The 17,517-nt window shown below is 52.4% G+C and overlaps 1 protein-coding gene across 1 annotated transcript; it reads right to left on the bottom strand.

Moving 5' to 3' along the window:
- Positions 1–81: 81 nt before the first annotated feature.
- On the bottom strand, positions 82–16,148 carry rrp9 (ribosomal RNA processing 9, U3 small nucleolar RNA binding protein). Its single transcript, XM_028824661.2, has 15 exons — positions 15,630–16,148; positions 14,749–14,837; positions 12,267–12,376; positions 11,660–11,727; positions 10,275–10,316; positions 9,894–10,020; positions 6,196–6,320; positions 5,533–5,625; positions 5,146–5,246; positions 4,166–4,300; positions 2,691–2,753; positions 1,939–2,084; positions 1,783–1,862; positions 967–1,040; positions 82–221 (listed from the first exon to the last, which is right to left on the bottom strand). Exons 1-15 carry the CDS (start codon positions 15,708–15,710, stop codon positions 137–139), a joined length of 1,419 nt encoding a protein of 472 aa, XP_028680494.2. The 5' UTR covers positions 15,711–16,148; the 3' UTR covers positions 82–136.
- Positions 16,149–17,517: the final 1,369 nt, after the last annotated feature.

Below are 17,517 nucleotides of genomic sequence, written 5' to 3'. Positions count from 1 at the left end.
GGCTTGCCATGTCAAGCAGTCACTAAAGGGGGACCTGCAAGTGACATTTTAACGTACAAGTCATCCAGAAGTGACAAACACAACACTTTATAAAAATGAATTTATTTACAGCTTCACAGCACACGGGGTGCCCACTTCAGGCCCGCTCCTGCCCATCCTTCTGCAGAGGTATAATGTAAATTCCATTCTTGGCATCTTTCTTGCGCCACCACCGTCCCAGCCTGAAAAAGACAAGAGTGGCAGCCCTGAGTGGACACACGTGACAGGCACCAGGGCACGTTTGTACTTTTTGGTCTCCGTACTCAGGTGGCACCGTCCTTGGGCGGCCGACATAACAAACGTGGGCTTTAATGAAGAGCAGTCAATTCTCCCTTCGCCCAATAAAATGTCCTCCTCTACTGTGCCCACATTGGCACACTGATGACGTACAGCGACAAGCACACCCTATGACTTGACAGCTGACCACCCAAAGTGAGTAAAGGGGGGGGGGCGCTATCCAGGGGGCACCTTTCAAGGTCACTACAGAGCAGTTGTGCCACCCCACCAGGGGCAGCCCTATGGTAGGAGAGCTCGGACCTCCTGCCCACCACAGCAGCCCTGAGCCAAAGGACGTGATGACATCACTAGACCCTTGGGGGGGTGTCGACGTCTGGCCGGGCACGTCACCGGTTTTAACATAAAGCGTCTCTCAGGTGACCCCAGTGGTGGCCTGTCACTTTCATGCCTGGCATCTCCGGTGTCTGATGGGCTCTCACTGGCACTCAAACCGACCAAAGACCCCAGAGGTGCTCATCAAGGTCAGCAGGCCGTCCTCCCGTTTGCTCCCCCGGAGACCCCCAATGCCTGCCTGTTGGACACCTCTGACTAAATGACATTCAAGGCTTGCTGTCACTGCGAAGATCAGCCCAGGGGGCATTACACTGGCACTCTCCCATTCCACTTGATGGCACTCACGGCGTCCCCTACCTGTGCTCCTGACCGACACCAGCAGCGAGGAACTTCCCAGAATTGGAGAACTTCAAGCTGTTGACAAATCCGACCTGCAATGAGGACAATCAGAGTCAGCCAAAGCCCACCGCGCAGGTCCGTCAGCCCCTCGGAGTCCAGCGACGATGTCACCTCTGTGTACCCATCGAGACGTTACGGAGGGGCCAGGCGCTATAGAAATGGCACAGCACAAGCCAGGGTGCCAACCGTGCCAGTCCAGCAAACGGCACGACCCTTATATAGCGCCCTACCCGTCTCCTAGGGTTTGTGGGGTCACATGACTTACTCAGGCGTTTCAAACAATGGCACAGGTGGCACACCTTGAGCCGTCACAAACTGCACGTGAGCTGAGGCCTCCACATGCTCTGACCAGTCTCGTCAACACCAATGCATTTATGGGCATCAGGCACACAGGAGCGCCACTGCCATACCTGCCTCCGTCAAGGATGTGCCAACACCAGAATGTGCCCATCTAAAGGGGTTAAACGAGATCACCAGGAGCTTCATATGTGAAACGGTGCCTTCAAGTTAAGTTAACCAGCTGTGTGCCATCTGCAGAGACACAGGCTGAGCGGGCACAAACAAGACAGTAAGGCACCAAGACGAGTAACGTCAAACAGAAAATCCAGCACTGTGCCAGCTCAGGAGGGGTGCCCACAACGCTGCCAGCAGGGCACATCATCTTTTTGTTTTGTTGTGTACCCACAACACGCCAGCAGGCCCATAGTGCGCTCTCCACCCAAACCAGCAGATTCCGCACCCTGCAGCACTTGCCCACTTGTGCCACTCACTCACCAGAGGGATGCTGAAGAGCGGCTCCATGCTGCGGAAACCTTGTGAACAGCGCCAGAGCTGCACCTTGGAGTCGTGGGACCCTGAAGACAACAATGAGACATCAGGTGGGCATCAGCCTGGCACTCAAAACTGTAAGAGAGATGCCCCTGCACCTACCCGAGGCCACGGCGTCACCATTCTGGAGGGCAGCCATACTGCAAATCCAGTAGGGCTGTGCCAAGGCCCCGTCTCCATAGCAACCGTGGGCCTGTTTGATGGTCACCAGGGGCTTCTTCCTGTTGACACTCCAGACGGCGACGGAACTGCAAGAGAAATGAAAACACAAAATGTGGGCAAAGCCGCAGATGCCACTCACGGGTGGCAAAGTGAGCCTCCGACGGTGAAACATTCATTTGTGCCCAGGCCGATCGTCAAGACCAGTGGGCACACAACGGCAAACCCCTAGGGGGCGCCGAGTTAAGGCCACCACATCAAGACTCTCGGGAACATTCACAACCCAGCGGGGCACCGGCATCTCAGCCCACCCAACTCTAACCTCCAGGGGGCACCAGTCCATCTTCCAAACAGAGTGCCTGACAAGACGTGGCACAGAAATAATAAAACAGGCAGGACCACTGGTGCCACGGGGCGTGAGGGGAAGGGACCACCAGGGTGTTAGGAGTCCTGGGCCAGCGAAGGCACAGACACAGGTGGCCTTCATCTCCATCATCACAGTGGTGATCGTCATCACCGATGTTTGGGGTGCCAAGTGACGGACCACCGGCACCTCTCAAGTCTGTATGTTGTTGTTGCCCTCGGTCTCTTTTTTTAATTTTAATCTCAAGCCGCCCAAGTCTGGCTATCTGTATCAGTGAAGCAGTGCCACCCGACTGCAAGCCCACCCGCCATACAAGCTCAAGGGCACGTACCCGTCGTCCGCTCCGGTCACCATGTGCTCTTCATTCATGAGCTGAACACAATCAATGGAGCCCCTGAAAAACAAAAAGACAGCAAATGACATCGAGGGGACAAAGCACAAGTCAAACCAGAGACCACCATGACGGTGACACAAGCCGGCCCACCTCAGCAAGGCCACGTTAAAGCGACACCAGCGTGACTGTGGCACCGCAGAACAAGCAGCCGTGAAGCACCTCATGGGGTCTGCCCGGGTCATGTGCCCATCCTTAACGCTGGGCAACTCCCTGCACAAGTGCCCACTGGCATCCTGAAAGGCCATTTTAAACCGGCACGTGCCCTTCAGCTGTCCTCTGGGTGGGCACCAAGACCCAGCAATCAGAAAGACGAATTCAACTTTGAGGGGGTGGCCGAGAGACCCCTGGGACAGAGTCATGTGAAATAGTAAGTGCACCCGCTGTAATGTGTCCCATTTTCAACCCAAGTGGACCCCTCAAGATGTGATGGTCACTGAGATGCCATCTCCAGACTAAAAAACAAAGAAACCTTCATCACAATTGGGGGGCACCTCATTGGCCATCCCCCTACTTAAACAAACTGCGCCCTTTAGGGGGTTTTGCAGAGGATCTTAAAGAGGAAAGATCTGCAAACATCTGGAAACCAAGCCAGGCCACCTCAGCAAAGGCCAAGCTCACCACAGCGCCACTCTCAATGCCAAAGCGCACAAATGGCACCTACATCTACCAGGTGAAGAGCAGGACAGACAATGATGGAGCTGCCAGACCACCGCCCCAGAAGACACACTTGGCAGAAGCCAAGGACAGCAACCAGCTGAATGGCGGAGGGAAGGTCTTGGTCTGGGGGCTGCATCACCGCAGACTGTGCCAGGGGGGGCTCGAGAGCACCATCTGTGTCAACAGAAAGTGACCTTTCAACAGGACAAGAGCCCCGAACACACCAGTAGATCCACACGGGTCTGACTCCCACGGGGATGGCAGACCCCTCAATTGTCACCGGCCAAAAGAATTCTGCACAGGTGAAAACCGCCAGACAGTTCTAGGAAACGCCCACTTGAGGGGCAATGCCAGCTCTCAGCGCCACCTAGAGACAGACATGGCGCACCTTTGGGTTACGTGAAGACGAGCATGCAGGCTCAAACCGGGGGGTGCACTTTTTCACACGACTGCCAGCACCAGGGCTGTGCCCATGTGTCACCTGGCAAACTGGCCATCGCCCGAGGCCTCTGGAGGACCAGCACCTTCCGTTTCATCTCAAAGACCCCCGGTGGCCCACAGGACGACTTCTTCCATCCACACTTGGGTGACGGGTGGGCCTCGAGTGACACATAAGGTGGCACCACAGGGCGTCAGTGGGGTGAGCGGCCATCTTGGATTCCTCAGCAGTGGCCTGGCACCACATGGGGGGTACCCCTGGCAGTCGGGAAGTTGAGCGGCCCACTCTGTCCCCCAAGCCCAAGTGTCTTTCTTACTCGTGACCATGAAACACCAGCTGAGACTCCTCGGCGATCTTCCAGACCCTCACAGTCCCGTCGCGGCCCCCTGCAGTCACGCAGCGCTCTCGGCTCAGGCTGTCCAGCCCGGTGATGACATCCTGGTGGCCAAACCTGCGGATTTAAGAGACGCCAACACTGATTATCAGGCACAACAAGACGGCTGAATGGCACTGGGGACAAACTCAAGGAGCCGCATAGTCGCCAGTGGCACTGAAGTGACGAGCCTGGGGGTCTCTGCCAAGGCGTCCCCCTCTTCTCTGAGCACCACATGGCCACTCCAGCCCTGATGGCTTCAGCTCGGGTCAAGCGAGCGTCACGGCAGGATGGAAACCTTCAAGAGAAAGATGTGAACGGCCAGCCCAGCGTGCCAATGACGACACACGCTGGCCCAGGATGAGAGGGCATCGTGTCCGAGATGCGGCTCCGAAGAGTCAAAGACCCCAACTGGCCTGGAGGACCGCAGCACGGCCACCGCCATCACACAAATCCCACTGCAGCACCAACAATGCCAGCTTAGAGGGGCACCACAGCTGTCAGCACGGGTGTCATAAGGCAATGGAGACCCCATCAGCCCCCCGATGGCACCGGGTTACATTTGTCGTCGTTCTCCCGACACGTCCCCTTGTAAAACGCACTGCAGTGAACACTTGGGGGCATCGGTGGACTGGCAAGTAGGAAAACGAGAGAGTGGGCTGGGGACTCCCGAGGACCACCTTGCCGTCGATTCCAGCCGCGCTTCTCTCGGGGTCCACGAAGCTCAATGACGGCAAAGGCTGACTTTAATTGGACAGCGGGCGTCACTTGACCGCCACTCTGATGCCAGTCTGTTCCTTACAAGTTTGTGTGGCAGAGTGGCCTCCATTCAGAAATGTACTTGAGAACTGAAAGTGCCAGGCGAAGACCCCGAGCCCTCCAGACATGTCGTGCCAGCGCCGGCCCCTCAACGCCCCACTCACAGCGTCTCCACGTAGGCGTTCTCATCCACGTTCCACACTTTGACCGATCGGTCGTGTGACGCGCTGTACAGCTGGTGGGTGCCTCTTCTGAAGGCCAAGCCCTGTTAAAGAAAAGAAAGAACAAAGTAAGGCCCATGAAGATGCCACCCATATGCCCCCCAACCACTTAAAGGGCAATTAAGGACATAAAAAACAACAACATGGCACACATAAAAGGGGCAACAGGGAAAAGAGACGAAGTGTTAATGACGTGTCACATGGCGGACGACACAAACGGTGCTGGACCAGCGGCTGGCAAGGGCGGGCTCAGGGCACAGACCCCCCCAGCCATGCCAGCCACATGCACGAAACAGCCAAGAAGGGCCCAAAGGGTCCCCCAAGTCTTACCGACACGGCGTCCCGGTGGCCAGGGAACGTGTAGAGATGGCGGCAGGTCGCCGCGTCCCAAATCATCACCAGCTTGTTTCGGTCTCCGGTGGCCTAAGACAGAAAATAAGAACAGAACTTGCAACGGTGCCAAACATGGTGGGCTCTCAAACCCACCTGACCAATGACTGGCACCCACCTATAGGCACAGGGAGAACACGCAGCCCGTGCCCAGAAGACACTCGCCCAGGTCTCACCTCGCCAGCTTCCTATAAGAGCAGTAAGGAGACCCACCAGTGAGTGCCCCCGACTCGGCTCTGGGCAGGGCACATGTTCTCCCAGTGTCTGCTGGTCCAGCATTCTTGTCCAAGCCCGATACCAAGCCAGCGTTACCAATGAGATGGCAGGACTTGTACTGGCAACATCAAGGGCAAGGCGAGCGCCAGCCATGAACTGGTGCTGTAAGCAAACACACCCCAACATTGAAACATCAAGCTTACCAAAACTACAGTCCTGTGCCACCTCCAGTGCGCTCCTCGTGCCCAACCCTTCATGGGCACGTCATGTGCTCCTCAACCCTCTAAAACGTCAGTGCCTTGGTCATCACCAAGTGGCATGACGAGGTGCCCTGCACAGCCACGAGACGTCAACATCAAGAAAGGCAATGAAGAGTGGCACACATACCAAGTATTTGCCATCCGAGGATACCGCCATGCAGAGGACGTGTGCCGTGTGTCCCACGTGCCGGTCTTCCGTCCCCTTTCTCCCTCCAGGGACTGTGCAGACCTTCTTGCCCGTCTCCACGTCCCCTAAACACATTCAGAACATTTGTTAGCCACCAGCACCTCCGGACGTCCTCACAAGTCACCGGCTAATCTCTCTCCCCTCTTTACCAGATAGTGGCGAACGTGTGGTAAGGGGGCACTGGCACAAACCATCCAGGGGGACGACACTCATTAGTGGTGGCTGAAGTGCCCACCATGTTAAGTGCAACTGTGGGGGTCTGCAGAGCCTCTTATGGGGACCAACGCAGGGACAAAGTGACACGACCGCTCGTGTGGTTGCCAGGGCCTCGTTAGAATGTAGGAAGAGCACCTGAAGAATACGGGGGTCCCTGCTACCCTGAAAGGATATAAAGCCCACTACACGGGGCTGGTGGGCACTACTGGCACTTGGAAGGCGGGGCCTTGTGTGTGTGTGTGCGCCAAGTGTGGCCTCCCAGACGACTTGTGTTCTCTTGACACCCACTGCATGCCCACCCTACCTGGAAGGGGGGGGGGTCTCTCTCTTTGAACTGCCTTTCCAGAGGTTTCTTCCATTTTTTGGGAGTCTTCTTAGGCTGGGGGGCTGTCAAGAGGCAGGGCCTGTTAAAGCCCACTGCGGCCCTCCCTGTACTGTACAGGGCCGAGACCCCTCCTGACCACAGCAGACTCTCACTCCATTAACCTCAAGAGCCTCTGCCAGCGAGTGCCCATTCTGCCAGGCTCTGCTTTTAAACCTGTGAGGCAGAGCACCCTCTAGTGGCCATCTGCACACACTGCACGTGGCTCGCACACCGCTGGCACTAGAGTGGACATTAAATGCTCCCATTTCTCCCTGGCACAGTCCTACAAATGAATGGCTTGACAAAGTGATCTGAGTGACAATAAAAGTGACAGGAAGAGTCAAAGCCACCAAGAGCACACATGCTGCAGCAGCCTGGCATTAGACAAGCCACAGAATAACCGATCATAAAGTACAACCGCATGCTTTACAGTTTAAGATGGCTGTGACATCAGGATGAGCGGGTTTTACAGACACAAATACCTTCACTGGAATCGTCACCCACACTACAAAGAAGGGGACACAACCTACGAGAAATGGGAAAGGCCAACGCTGAAAAGGCTCAACGTGCCCCGTAAAACAAACGGAAAAGCAGACGTGTGGCAGTGGTGACCCAGCTGGCTTTTACTAGAAGTGACCTCCACCCTCCTCACTGTCACTGCAGATAGCAGGACAGACACATCTGCCACAAAAAGTGTGCTGTGACAAGATGACGGCTTGTGTGCCAAGCCTCTTCATCATTTAGTCCAATGGAGGGCCAAGTGCCCAGACACGCCGTGCAGTAACAGGACCTCAAAGTTAGTGGAAGGTGAAATCAAGTCAGGCTTCTTTCACATCGGGATGCCAACTCTAAACATCTGACCTGCTGGCGCCAGCTGGGCCACAGCTCATTCACGGTGCCCGGTGTTGCTCATTCACAGGATGGTGAAGGCTCTTCCCTTGCAGTGGAGAAGCTCTCCAGACCACTAGAGGGCACAGTCCGCTCAGAGCGAATTTCAAAGTCCTAGAATGAAGGCCTCTGGGTCAAAGAGCAGCCACCCCAGGGGTCACCACTGTACCCAGAGTAGGCCTGTCCCCCACGTGTGTGACAGAAGACCGGACCTAAAGAGACGTTTGGGCCGTTTAAAGACGTGCGGTCTTGGCGTTGCTCTTTTTCGTAAGGAAGCAGATCGTCACCGCCAGAGTGGCACATCTCAGTAAGTAGTTATTGCTGCAGGCTGGCCGCGGTGAAGTGGGCACCTCAATCAAACTCCACTTCAGCCAATCCGGCGTTCATTTGTTCGTTCTTAACAAGTGGAGGTGGTCCGTCTAATTTAACTTCAGCCAATGTCTCTGTCTGCGTGCCCACCTGCCTAGAGATTTGTCTCTTTATAAAATGGAGGTTACGTGTGATTGGAAAATAAAGTGCTGAAAGCCTGCAGCGGGCCGTTTGTGTGATTTTATTATTCTGCACTGCAGGGTTCGGTTTGATTTCATGATTATGGTGGTCACACTCCTCAGGCGCGGAGCTGTGTGTGTTCTGGGGGTCCAACGGCTGGTTAAGAAAACAAGCAGCAATTCAAACAAACGACGCTGCAAAAACAGGCAAGAGAAGTAAAGTGACGGCCACAAAAGGCACCGCCTCGCTAGAAATAAATGACTTCCGATTACCGCGGCCCCCCAGGACCCCCATCTCACATCCACACAGGGAAAAGCGGCAGTTCAAGCCGACAGGGAGCTGTGACTGGGGGCGGACAGGCGCCCTGCGCGCGAATCGCTGCATGAAATTCCAATCTTTACTTCAAGGTGTTAATGTCCAGGCCGGGAGGAACACGGCAGCAGTGAACCACTGGAAGAAGACACCGACATGACCACGGCACCAAACCCTCATCGGTTAAGAAAGGCAACAAGGTGGGAAAGATCAAGCGAAGCTTTGTCACGGAACAACCGTCACCTGGGGAGCGTAACGTCACTGCGAAGTCTCTCCACATCGGTGTAAACCGAAGTCATCGACGTGTGCCAGTAAGGACGCTCCCAGTTTGAATTGTCCTCCAACGTCTGCTCTTTTGTAAAGGAAACACACAAGTCGTTGCATTCACAACTTGAAGGCCTGCATAAGCCCAGCACTGCCGGTGACCCCTGTGTGTGTGAGAGAGTGACACACCGGTGTCATTTAGGAGACCATACTGACGTAAGCCACCTCGGCAGCATACACGTTTGACAAATGTGAATACAAAATGGACGCCGAGTGACTTAAAGGTTACGAGTCCTTATGGAATGGTGGCCGGAGCCTTAGGGTCACACACACTCGTGGGGGGTCCTCATGTCCTGTTGGATTGGGGTGACGAGTACCTGGTCAAACTCCGTCATGGACACCACTGGTAGGTTTAGGGGTCTCACACACTTTTAGAGTCTGATGGAGGCTAAATGACAAACGCCCGTCTAGTTTGAACTCCTAAATACGATTCATTTCACGGGTTAAAAGAGGCCTTAAAAACCTCAGAGCTAATAAAAGGTCCAAACGCTGAAGAACGAAGGCCGAGCATCAGAGCGAGACTCTGAACTTTATTAGAAAGTCATTCGTAAATGACAGGTGTCTGTTAGCACCACTGACTGCAGATCTTCTCGTTCTTTTGTAGACCCTGCCTGTCCTCTCTCAGCACATCCCGACTCTCCAGAGATGAACCAACGACACACACAGAGAGCGGCGCTGGTCAAACTGTAGTCGAGTCACAAGGGTCCACTAGAAAGAGCGAGATCACGTCAAGTGTTGGCTGGTGTAGCCCACGATGCTCACAACGTCGTTTAAACTTGCTGAACAAAACGACGGGCTTATTCACTCAGAATGGCTCTGTGCCTCCTTTTTAAATATCGTTAAAGCAGTTGGCTGAAGTAGAAAATGAGTGACAAATGAGCTAATACGTGATTGGACAAACAAACCCCCTACCCGGCTGACTGAAGTCCAACATGACTGCCCACTGGACTCCAGGCTGCAGCAATGCCCTTCTTGGGCTCCGTGCCCACAATTTCACTTTTCCCGTCTAACCGGATTCACTCCGGAGGAGCACAAAGCTACTTACATTTAATAATGGAGCAGTCCTTGGATGATGAGAAAATGTGCTTATCATCGGGAGAAATGACAACGCAGGTGACAGGCAGCTTGTGTCCCTTTAGCAAGCGGACGTCTGCAACATCGGGAGGCTGGAACTGCAAAACAGGAGGCCAGTCAGTGAGTGAATCCTGACACGCCACGCAGACAAAGCAGTTGAAAAGGAACTCGGCAGGGAAAGAAAAGTCACGTTATGGATCTGAAAAACGGGGACAGGGATGGCGACGCACGAGGAAGTGGCCACCACGACAAATGGGAAAGTTCAGGGCCTGACTGCGCATCTGTGGCCATATCTGAGGGCAGGGGTTGTCATCGGTTCTGATATTGTAATAAAAATAAGAAATCAACTTACGTCTTTTGCTACTTGTCGTTGTAATCTGCCTTTCTGTTCAAGCTGGAAAAGAAAGAGTAGCAGACATTAGTCCACATAACCTGCACTTTATAACGTGCCAGTCAGTCTGAACGTCATCAAGGTAAGCTCCAGAGTCGTGTGACGAACGACAGCAGGTCATGACGGACACGAAATCCAAACTTTACACAACTGCAGTGTTTGTCAAGTGTCCACCACGCAGAATGAACAAGTCACCTGACCTTGGAGCAGCTCAACTGCACGTGTATTTAGTAGCTGGGAGTGAACTGCACGTGCGGACCACCGATGGTAGGGTAGCACAGCATTCATCTTAAAGAAAGAGCGTAAACGGTTAATACACGTCAGAAACCTGTTCAGGTATGTCAGGGAAGAGCAGAAGATGTCATCCACAAAATGTACTGAAAGATGACAAAGAAGTCAGCAGCTCAACCCAGAAGGTACAGGAAGAACCAGAACCTCCTAATATGACCGACGTCTTACTTTATACAAGTCAACAAACAAGCAGAGCACACGCGAGCCTGGACTGACAGTCGAGTGACGGACACGGACCCACAGGTCTGACCACACCGACGCTCCCGCCAAGTAATTAAAGGTCACAATCAACAGGCGGCGTTCTCCTGTGCGATCATCGACTCAAAGGTTGGCTTCATCAGTCTCGTCTCTTTGTTGAATTAATATGTCGGACTTTGACACACACACACACACACACACACACACACACACACACGTCGTTTCTCAGTTTAGGTTTTGAAAGGTTAAGTTTTTACTTTCTCGTATAGGGAAGGTGCTGGGATACTCCAAAAATTCCATTTCAAGATTTTGATGAGCTTTGACGTTTTTGACCTTCCCGAGTCTGAATGTGTGTGTGTCTGTGTGTAAAGGCGATAACCGAGGACACTTACTCTTCAACATACAAGTGTCAGGTACACGTCGTTGTCGATTTTGATCGACCTTTAGGCCATCTCCGCTAATCTGAAGTGGTACTTTAGCTGCTGTTCGTTCAGCTGCAGAGTCCAACTTTACTTTTATAAGAACGGTTCGATATTATTAGAGAGGTTCTTTCAGTTGACATGAAAAGCTAAACAAGTGCAGATTGGCAGTGATGACTAGAAAAATGAGCACCAAATCTTGGATGAAACCCACAGCAGTCACTTCAGCCATTTCTGGTATAAACAGCCACATCATAAAACCAACTTCGTCCTCAAGTCCAATTGGGCCGCTGCATGGAGTTTTATCTTTAGAATTTTGTTGTCAAGTGAATTTCAAGGCGAAATTAAAAGACGTTTGTTGCAATTTTTATTCTATTTTACCAAAAAGTGTAAAGTACAAACACACAACTGACAAAGAAGTGCGCAGCGCCAGCTTACCACTTCATCCTGTAGCCTCCCAGCTATTAAATCTTTCTCAAAAGCGTCTTCTTCTGCTTTCTCTTTTTCTAAAAGACACAAAGTGAGGACAAGTTCATTTGCAGAGTCTGACGGCCCCACAGGAGGGCTACACGTCACCCCACAGGGCACAGCGTCCTTACGTACTTCAGCACATCACCGCGACTCCTGACAGTCGCGCCACTTCAATGCCATACGTGTCTCAGGGCGAGGGGTTAAACGGACCCCATTCAAGGAGCTCAATGACGCTGACAAAGGCCACTGAGTGACAATCACAGAGCCACCCGCTGCCACCTGCCTGAGGCACTCGCATTTCTTAACATTCGCACATCTGTGGACGTCTGCCCACTGTTTGGGTTACCTAAAGAAGTAAATGAAGGAGCACAAAACTCGGAGACAACGAGAACAGCGGCTAGCGTGGCACGTCGTGAGGTGCAAACGAGGTTGGCCTCTTCCCACATCCTGATGCCACTCCAGCAGTGAAGTACATGGCACTTTAACCTTCAACAACTTCCACAAGTGTAACACAGTGAATCGAGCTGTAAGCAGTAAGACACAATCAGGCCACATCTGCCAGCCTGGCACATACCTTCTTCTCTCAGCTGATCAAGGTAGCTCTTCGCCAGTCTCAGCTTCTTCTCTTGGGCAGTTTCCTCAATTTCTTCATCTTCGTTTCTTTGTTTTTTTCCAACCGGAGGGCTGGGGGGGGAGAGAGAGAAGAAAAAAAAAAAACCACACACACCCTTTCAGTTATTGATGGGCACAGACTTACTGTGTCCCACAAAGAACTCCCCACAGGCCTGGCAAGCGTGAACAATGCGAAAGGGCACAACTCCAATGACGGGACTTCCCGAGGTCACATTCAGAGGCCAGTCGGTCAAAGGTCGCCCCTCGGGCAGTGCCACTTGCCAAACCTGAGCCCCTCACACCAGAGGCTCCCAAGCCGAGTGCTGCAGGTTGTGCCCCCATTCTCCTCGCTCCGTTTTAACCAGAGCTCCGCTGTGAGTTTTATGTTCAGATTTGAATCCTGGATCCACACTTTCTTGCATTAGGATTTGTCATTTTGCTCATACCCCACCGAGTTTTTCTGGGGTCAGAGTTCAGGGTCGACTATTTTGTACAGAACCCCTGGAGAAACTGCAGGGGAGTGCGGAGCAGCATTCCTTTGGATACTGCCAGGATTCGAACCGACAACCTTTGAGTTACCAGCACAGAGAGCCCATAGAGGCTGAAGAACGAGGACACGTGTGAAAGTGGAATGAAGATTCCAATGACATCAAAAACTAAGACACAAAAAAGGAAAAATGAAATGTCTTCTGCATAACCAACAATCGCCTGCCACAACCCAATAGCGTTCAGCAAAAGCCATTGGGGTGCTTGGGGGTGTGCACTAAAACAGGCCTGCCTAGTGAAGGTAGGACGTAGGTCTAATCAACAAGTTAACTCCTGAGGAGAGCAGCTGATGAAGCACACCGGCACACTCATGTGACCTCAGATCCCTACATTACAGTAATGGTGCTCAACGAACTCCACGGCTACCGGCCCACCATCTGTTTGAGGGCTTCCAGTCAGAACTGTGGCCCTGAACAGCACGGACACCACATGAACGGCATCCACTTCTCTGCTTCCTGCCAACCTCAATGTGGTCCTCAATGCCACTGGCAGCAAAACTCTCCTGAAGTGCCTGAACAAACACCCTGGACTTGCAGGACAAAATGCACATCCAGGGAGGCGGGTGTGATGCCAGCCTGCACACTCCGTAGCCTTCAAAATGACACCAAGCCCACAATAGCTGATGCCCACCTCCATATGAGGAATGCTCCAGTGTGCATATCCCACACGCCTCAAATCACAAACACAACGCATGCGCTGAACTTGAAGACATCTTTCCAGATGTTACCTCCTTAATCCATCATCACTGGCACCAGCTTTAGTGGGCAAGCAGGACAGATGTTTACAGAAGTCAGGAGGTTTTTCTTCCACCCACAGAACAGGGTCTTCACACTCCCTCTCCATCACTGCACCCTGCTTTCCAACGGCCTTCCTACTCAAAAGTAGTAATCTGAAATTGGCCACGCGTCACAAAGACAACAGGCCACAAGCAGCTCAACTATGCTGGCGTTCTGCAGGATAACTTATGATCCTCAACCCTCCAACACCCCAGGGGTGCCATCCTGACTGCTGGCGTGTCCAGTGTGTGGGCACAACCCTCCAAGAGCAGCCATATCACGACCCCACACCAGTGCTCATGTCCACATCTCACGGCAACTCTGGGGATCTCTCACCAATTACGAGGTTCCTTCAATAGTTACAGGTTCAAAGGTGAAGACGATGTAGCTGTTGAATCTCCTGGTTGTGAACTTGTGGTTTCACAATTCTTTTTAGACGTGGCACCAACATCCACCGACAGGAGAAAAGCAGGAGTACGTTTTGGATTAAAAGAGAAAAGAATTTACTTTGTTTGCGTAGGCCACTGCAGAGGCAGGCTTTTAATTTGAACTTTAAGACGAATACACTGCACTTTGGTGTTTAAGTCCCCATGTAAACCACCTGATGCATCAATACACTATTCAAACTTTAAAGTGTAATATTTAGGAAATATAACCTACATGGCCTGAAGGAGAAATTCTCACAGTCCTCCAAATCAAAAACAACTTCATATAACACAAAAACGATGCAGAAAGGCACATGGAAAAGCCAAATGAAACTCCTCTCCTGCCTACTGTTTCCACCATTCCTCTTTCTGCTGGCAGTCCTCTCTCCGCCACGTTCACCTGCCGTTTCATTTGGTCAGGGAGGTCACAAGTCCCTGCCTTTAACATCTACTAGGGAACCCCAACTACTCATTCCAGAATCACAACTGAGCAAGGGAGCCCAAGTGCCCCTGTATTACTGGAGCCCAGCCTTCCCATTGGGGGTCCACACATCCTCCAAGCCACGGAGAGGCCTACATACCCACACCGCACCCTACTGACACTGGAGGTGCTGCCACTGTGTGCGCCACCTGGGCAGCTCGACTCCTGCCCTGAAATCTGTGCTTACAATCCGCCGTTGGGCTCCGTCACGTTTACCTTTCCGAGTCGGATTCGCTGGAGATTTCTTCGTTCAGCCTCGAGATGGGAGTTTTAGGCTGACGTTTACCGTCACCAGTCACAGCAAGCTGAAATGAACAAGGAGACAGAAAACGATTAGGGTCGACTACCTGCTCACTGAAAAACAGGAACACTGGGCCACTCACTGGTACAGAATCTCAAACATAAACACGTACGGTGCTAATTAAGAGAACCACCGGAAGTCATTAAACAATTAAAACAAAAAAGTCAAACACATTAGGAATACACACATATATATATATATTGTGACGTGTCTTGTCATTGCATGGGCTATAGGGAAGGGAAGCAGTGTTGGGGTGGAGTCTTGAGGGAACCCTGTTTGTAAGGGCTTGGGGCACCTCCCTGGAGAGATGAGGGACAGGGATCTGGGTTAATTAATGGGGCGTGATAAAAAGGGCTGTGTGGCCGGAAGTTGGAGTTGGAGGCTGGAGAAAGTGAGGAGAACAGTATAAGGTGTAAAGAAGGGAAGTAACTGTTTGGAGAGTAAGAGAGGTAGATAGGACGAAGGTGATTAGTCTTTGTGATTTTGGAGGTGTCCCCGTGACCCAGACAACTGGCGGCTGATTGAATAAAAAGCCAGTCGGCATTTTGGAAGACTTCCCCGGACAAGCGGCTCCTGAGTGTGTTATTCGACGGGACGTCACAATATATATATTCACACACACACACACAGAGGCTGGCAAGAGGCACAGAATGTCGGACTACAGTAAGGGGAGGGTCAGGCAGTCCACTTGGACGGCGGACATTTGCAGACAATTCCCAATCAAACCTTCAAATGCTGGCCGTGTCTTTGTGGGACACGCGTTAGAAAACTCCAGAAATTAACGAGTGACTCCTACCTTTCTTTTCTCAGCGGTACCGTTCTCTTTATTTTTCGTCGTCTTTGCGCTTCCTTTCTTCTTTAGGAAGAAAGACGACATGTTTCTTCTTTTAAACCTCCAGACAATATGAATAACTTGTTAATTTGCTATTAAAACAACAAACGTGCGCTCCCAGCCCGTGTCCCAACTCCTCGCATATCAACAGAGCGGCACTGAACCCACGTGGCCCGTGTGCATGTGCTGCCTTCCGGTGAAGGGCGGGGCACCAGAAAAGTGTATCTTAATAGGACAAGAGCAGGAACAAGCACAGCCCACATTCTAGCAGAACGACTTGATTGGTTTAACAAAAAAGGCCGTCGGCACACTCGACTGGGAAGTGTGTGACCAACTCAAGGCACGTCTCAGTAACAAGGCGACCAAAAAAAGGTTCCGCACTGGAGAGTCCTGCAGACCTCCGGAGCTCCGCGCCGTTCTTCAGGAGGCTGGCTCTTTGCATCACACGTCAGTTATGAGCGACGTGAGGAGGACTGCTTTAAAAACGACCCAACTGTTCTTTGTTAACAAGCGACTGAAGTGAATCTTCGTAGCCTGCTTATCCAGGGCTGGATCTCAGGGCAGCTGGCGCCTCATCTAGCAAGCAGCGGGCACAAGGCAGGATCAATCCCTGGACAAGGCGCCAGTCCATCACAGGACAAACACACACATGGGTAGAACATGTAAAGTCCACACAGGGTGCACCAGGGTCTTAGTTAGTGCCACCACACAATACACTCAGCATGCTGTCAAGACCTTGCTGGGACTTTGATGTGCCTTTGGGTGGACCAAAGCGCCACAGCTCAGCTTTAATGACTGTGAGACCACCGATCATGAACAATACTGGCAATCCTAAAGAAAGGGCATCACGGTGACCCTCGTTTTATTCTTTCATTCAAAGCCCACCTCATCTGACTTATGGTCACCAGCAGGCCAGAGCGCACATTAGCAGCATCGGGCATAAGGCAGGAGGTGGCACTGGACGGATGCCACAACACAAAGCTAAAAATAAATGGTGTCACTCTGCAGGCCACCTGCTTGGCTTTTTACGCTTTCCTCACACATAAGGGACTCATCAGCGGCTCTCCATGCCAGCCATTTGTTTTGCAGCTGCCATCTTTCAGACCAAAGTGGCCCTCACGCCCAAAGGCCATCTGGGCCAGACCAAGCCACCGTGGCAGGCCAATTGGATAAGCCAAGCCCTAAACGGGAGGCCAGTCGGTTTCAGGCTGGCATTTGAACCTGTGACCCACCTGTGTGCCCTCCAGTGCCCATTTGACAATCCACAGTAAGGGCCTGGAGCTAAGCAGTGGCATCCAAGTGGCAGCGTGAGGCCGAGTGACGTTTGTGCAATTCATCCTGACTATTCTTGTGCTGTCACGGTGGCATCAGACGCCCAAAGGACAGGCATGTCAGGCTGATGGGTGAACCTAAAGTGGGCAGGGTGAAGTCTGCCTAGTGCCACACTTAATGAATGGAGGGCACAAAGGGCACATCTAGTATGGTGGTGTGTGTGAAGACAAGCGGCATCTTAGCATACCGACAAGTGCACACTGAATGTCAAAAGGTGGGATTCTAAAGCCCACCCAGAAGGCGCTGACTGAGGGAGGCCATGCCGCGGGGCTTTGGGAAGACACAGAACACCCGGGGGACTCGGGGGGGCCACCTCAGATGTTTGTGTGAAGGGTCAGCCTGGCACTTTTACTTTTCATTTATTATTGTCATGCATTTAAAAAAACAAAGTCAGAAGGATGAAAGGCCGTGACGTCCATCGACTGCTGCGCCAACGTGCCCCATCTGTGCAGGACGGGCACATCGACCACTCAGGCTGAATGGGGTGAGAGGGGGGAGCGCAGAAATTAAAGCGGTCAAA

The sequence above is a fragment of the Erpetoichthys calabaricus genome, chromosome 18 (assembly GCF_900747795.2).
Source record: "Erpetoichthys calabaricus chromosome 18, fErpCal1.3, whole genome shotgun sequence".
In the NCBI taxonomy this organism is placed as follows: Eukaryota; Metazoa; Chordata; class Cladistia; order Polypteriformes; family Polypteridae; genus Erpetoichthys; species Erpetoichthys calabaricus.
This window is presented reverse-complemented; position numbering and strand designations above follow the sequence as displayed.

Excerpts from the sequence above, each read along its gene's own strand:
- rrp9 (XM_028824661.2), bottom strand. The coding sequence starts at position 15,710 with ATGTCGTCTTTCTTCCTAAAGAAGAAAGGAAGCGCAAAGACGACGAAA. Across the intron at positions 6,321-9,893 it reads GGACTGCTCCATTATTAAAT|GGGACGTGGAGACGGGCAAG; the intron begins GTAAGTAGCTTT and ends GAATGTGTTTAG. Across the intron at positions 5,626-6,195 it reads CCTCGGATGGCAAATACTTG|GCCACCGGAGACCGAAACAA; the intron begins GTATGTGTGCCA and ends TTTCTGTCTTAG.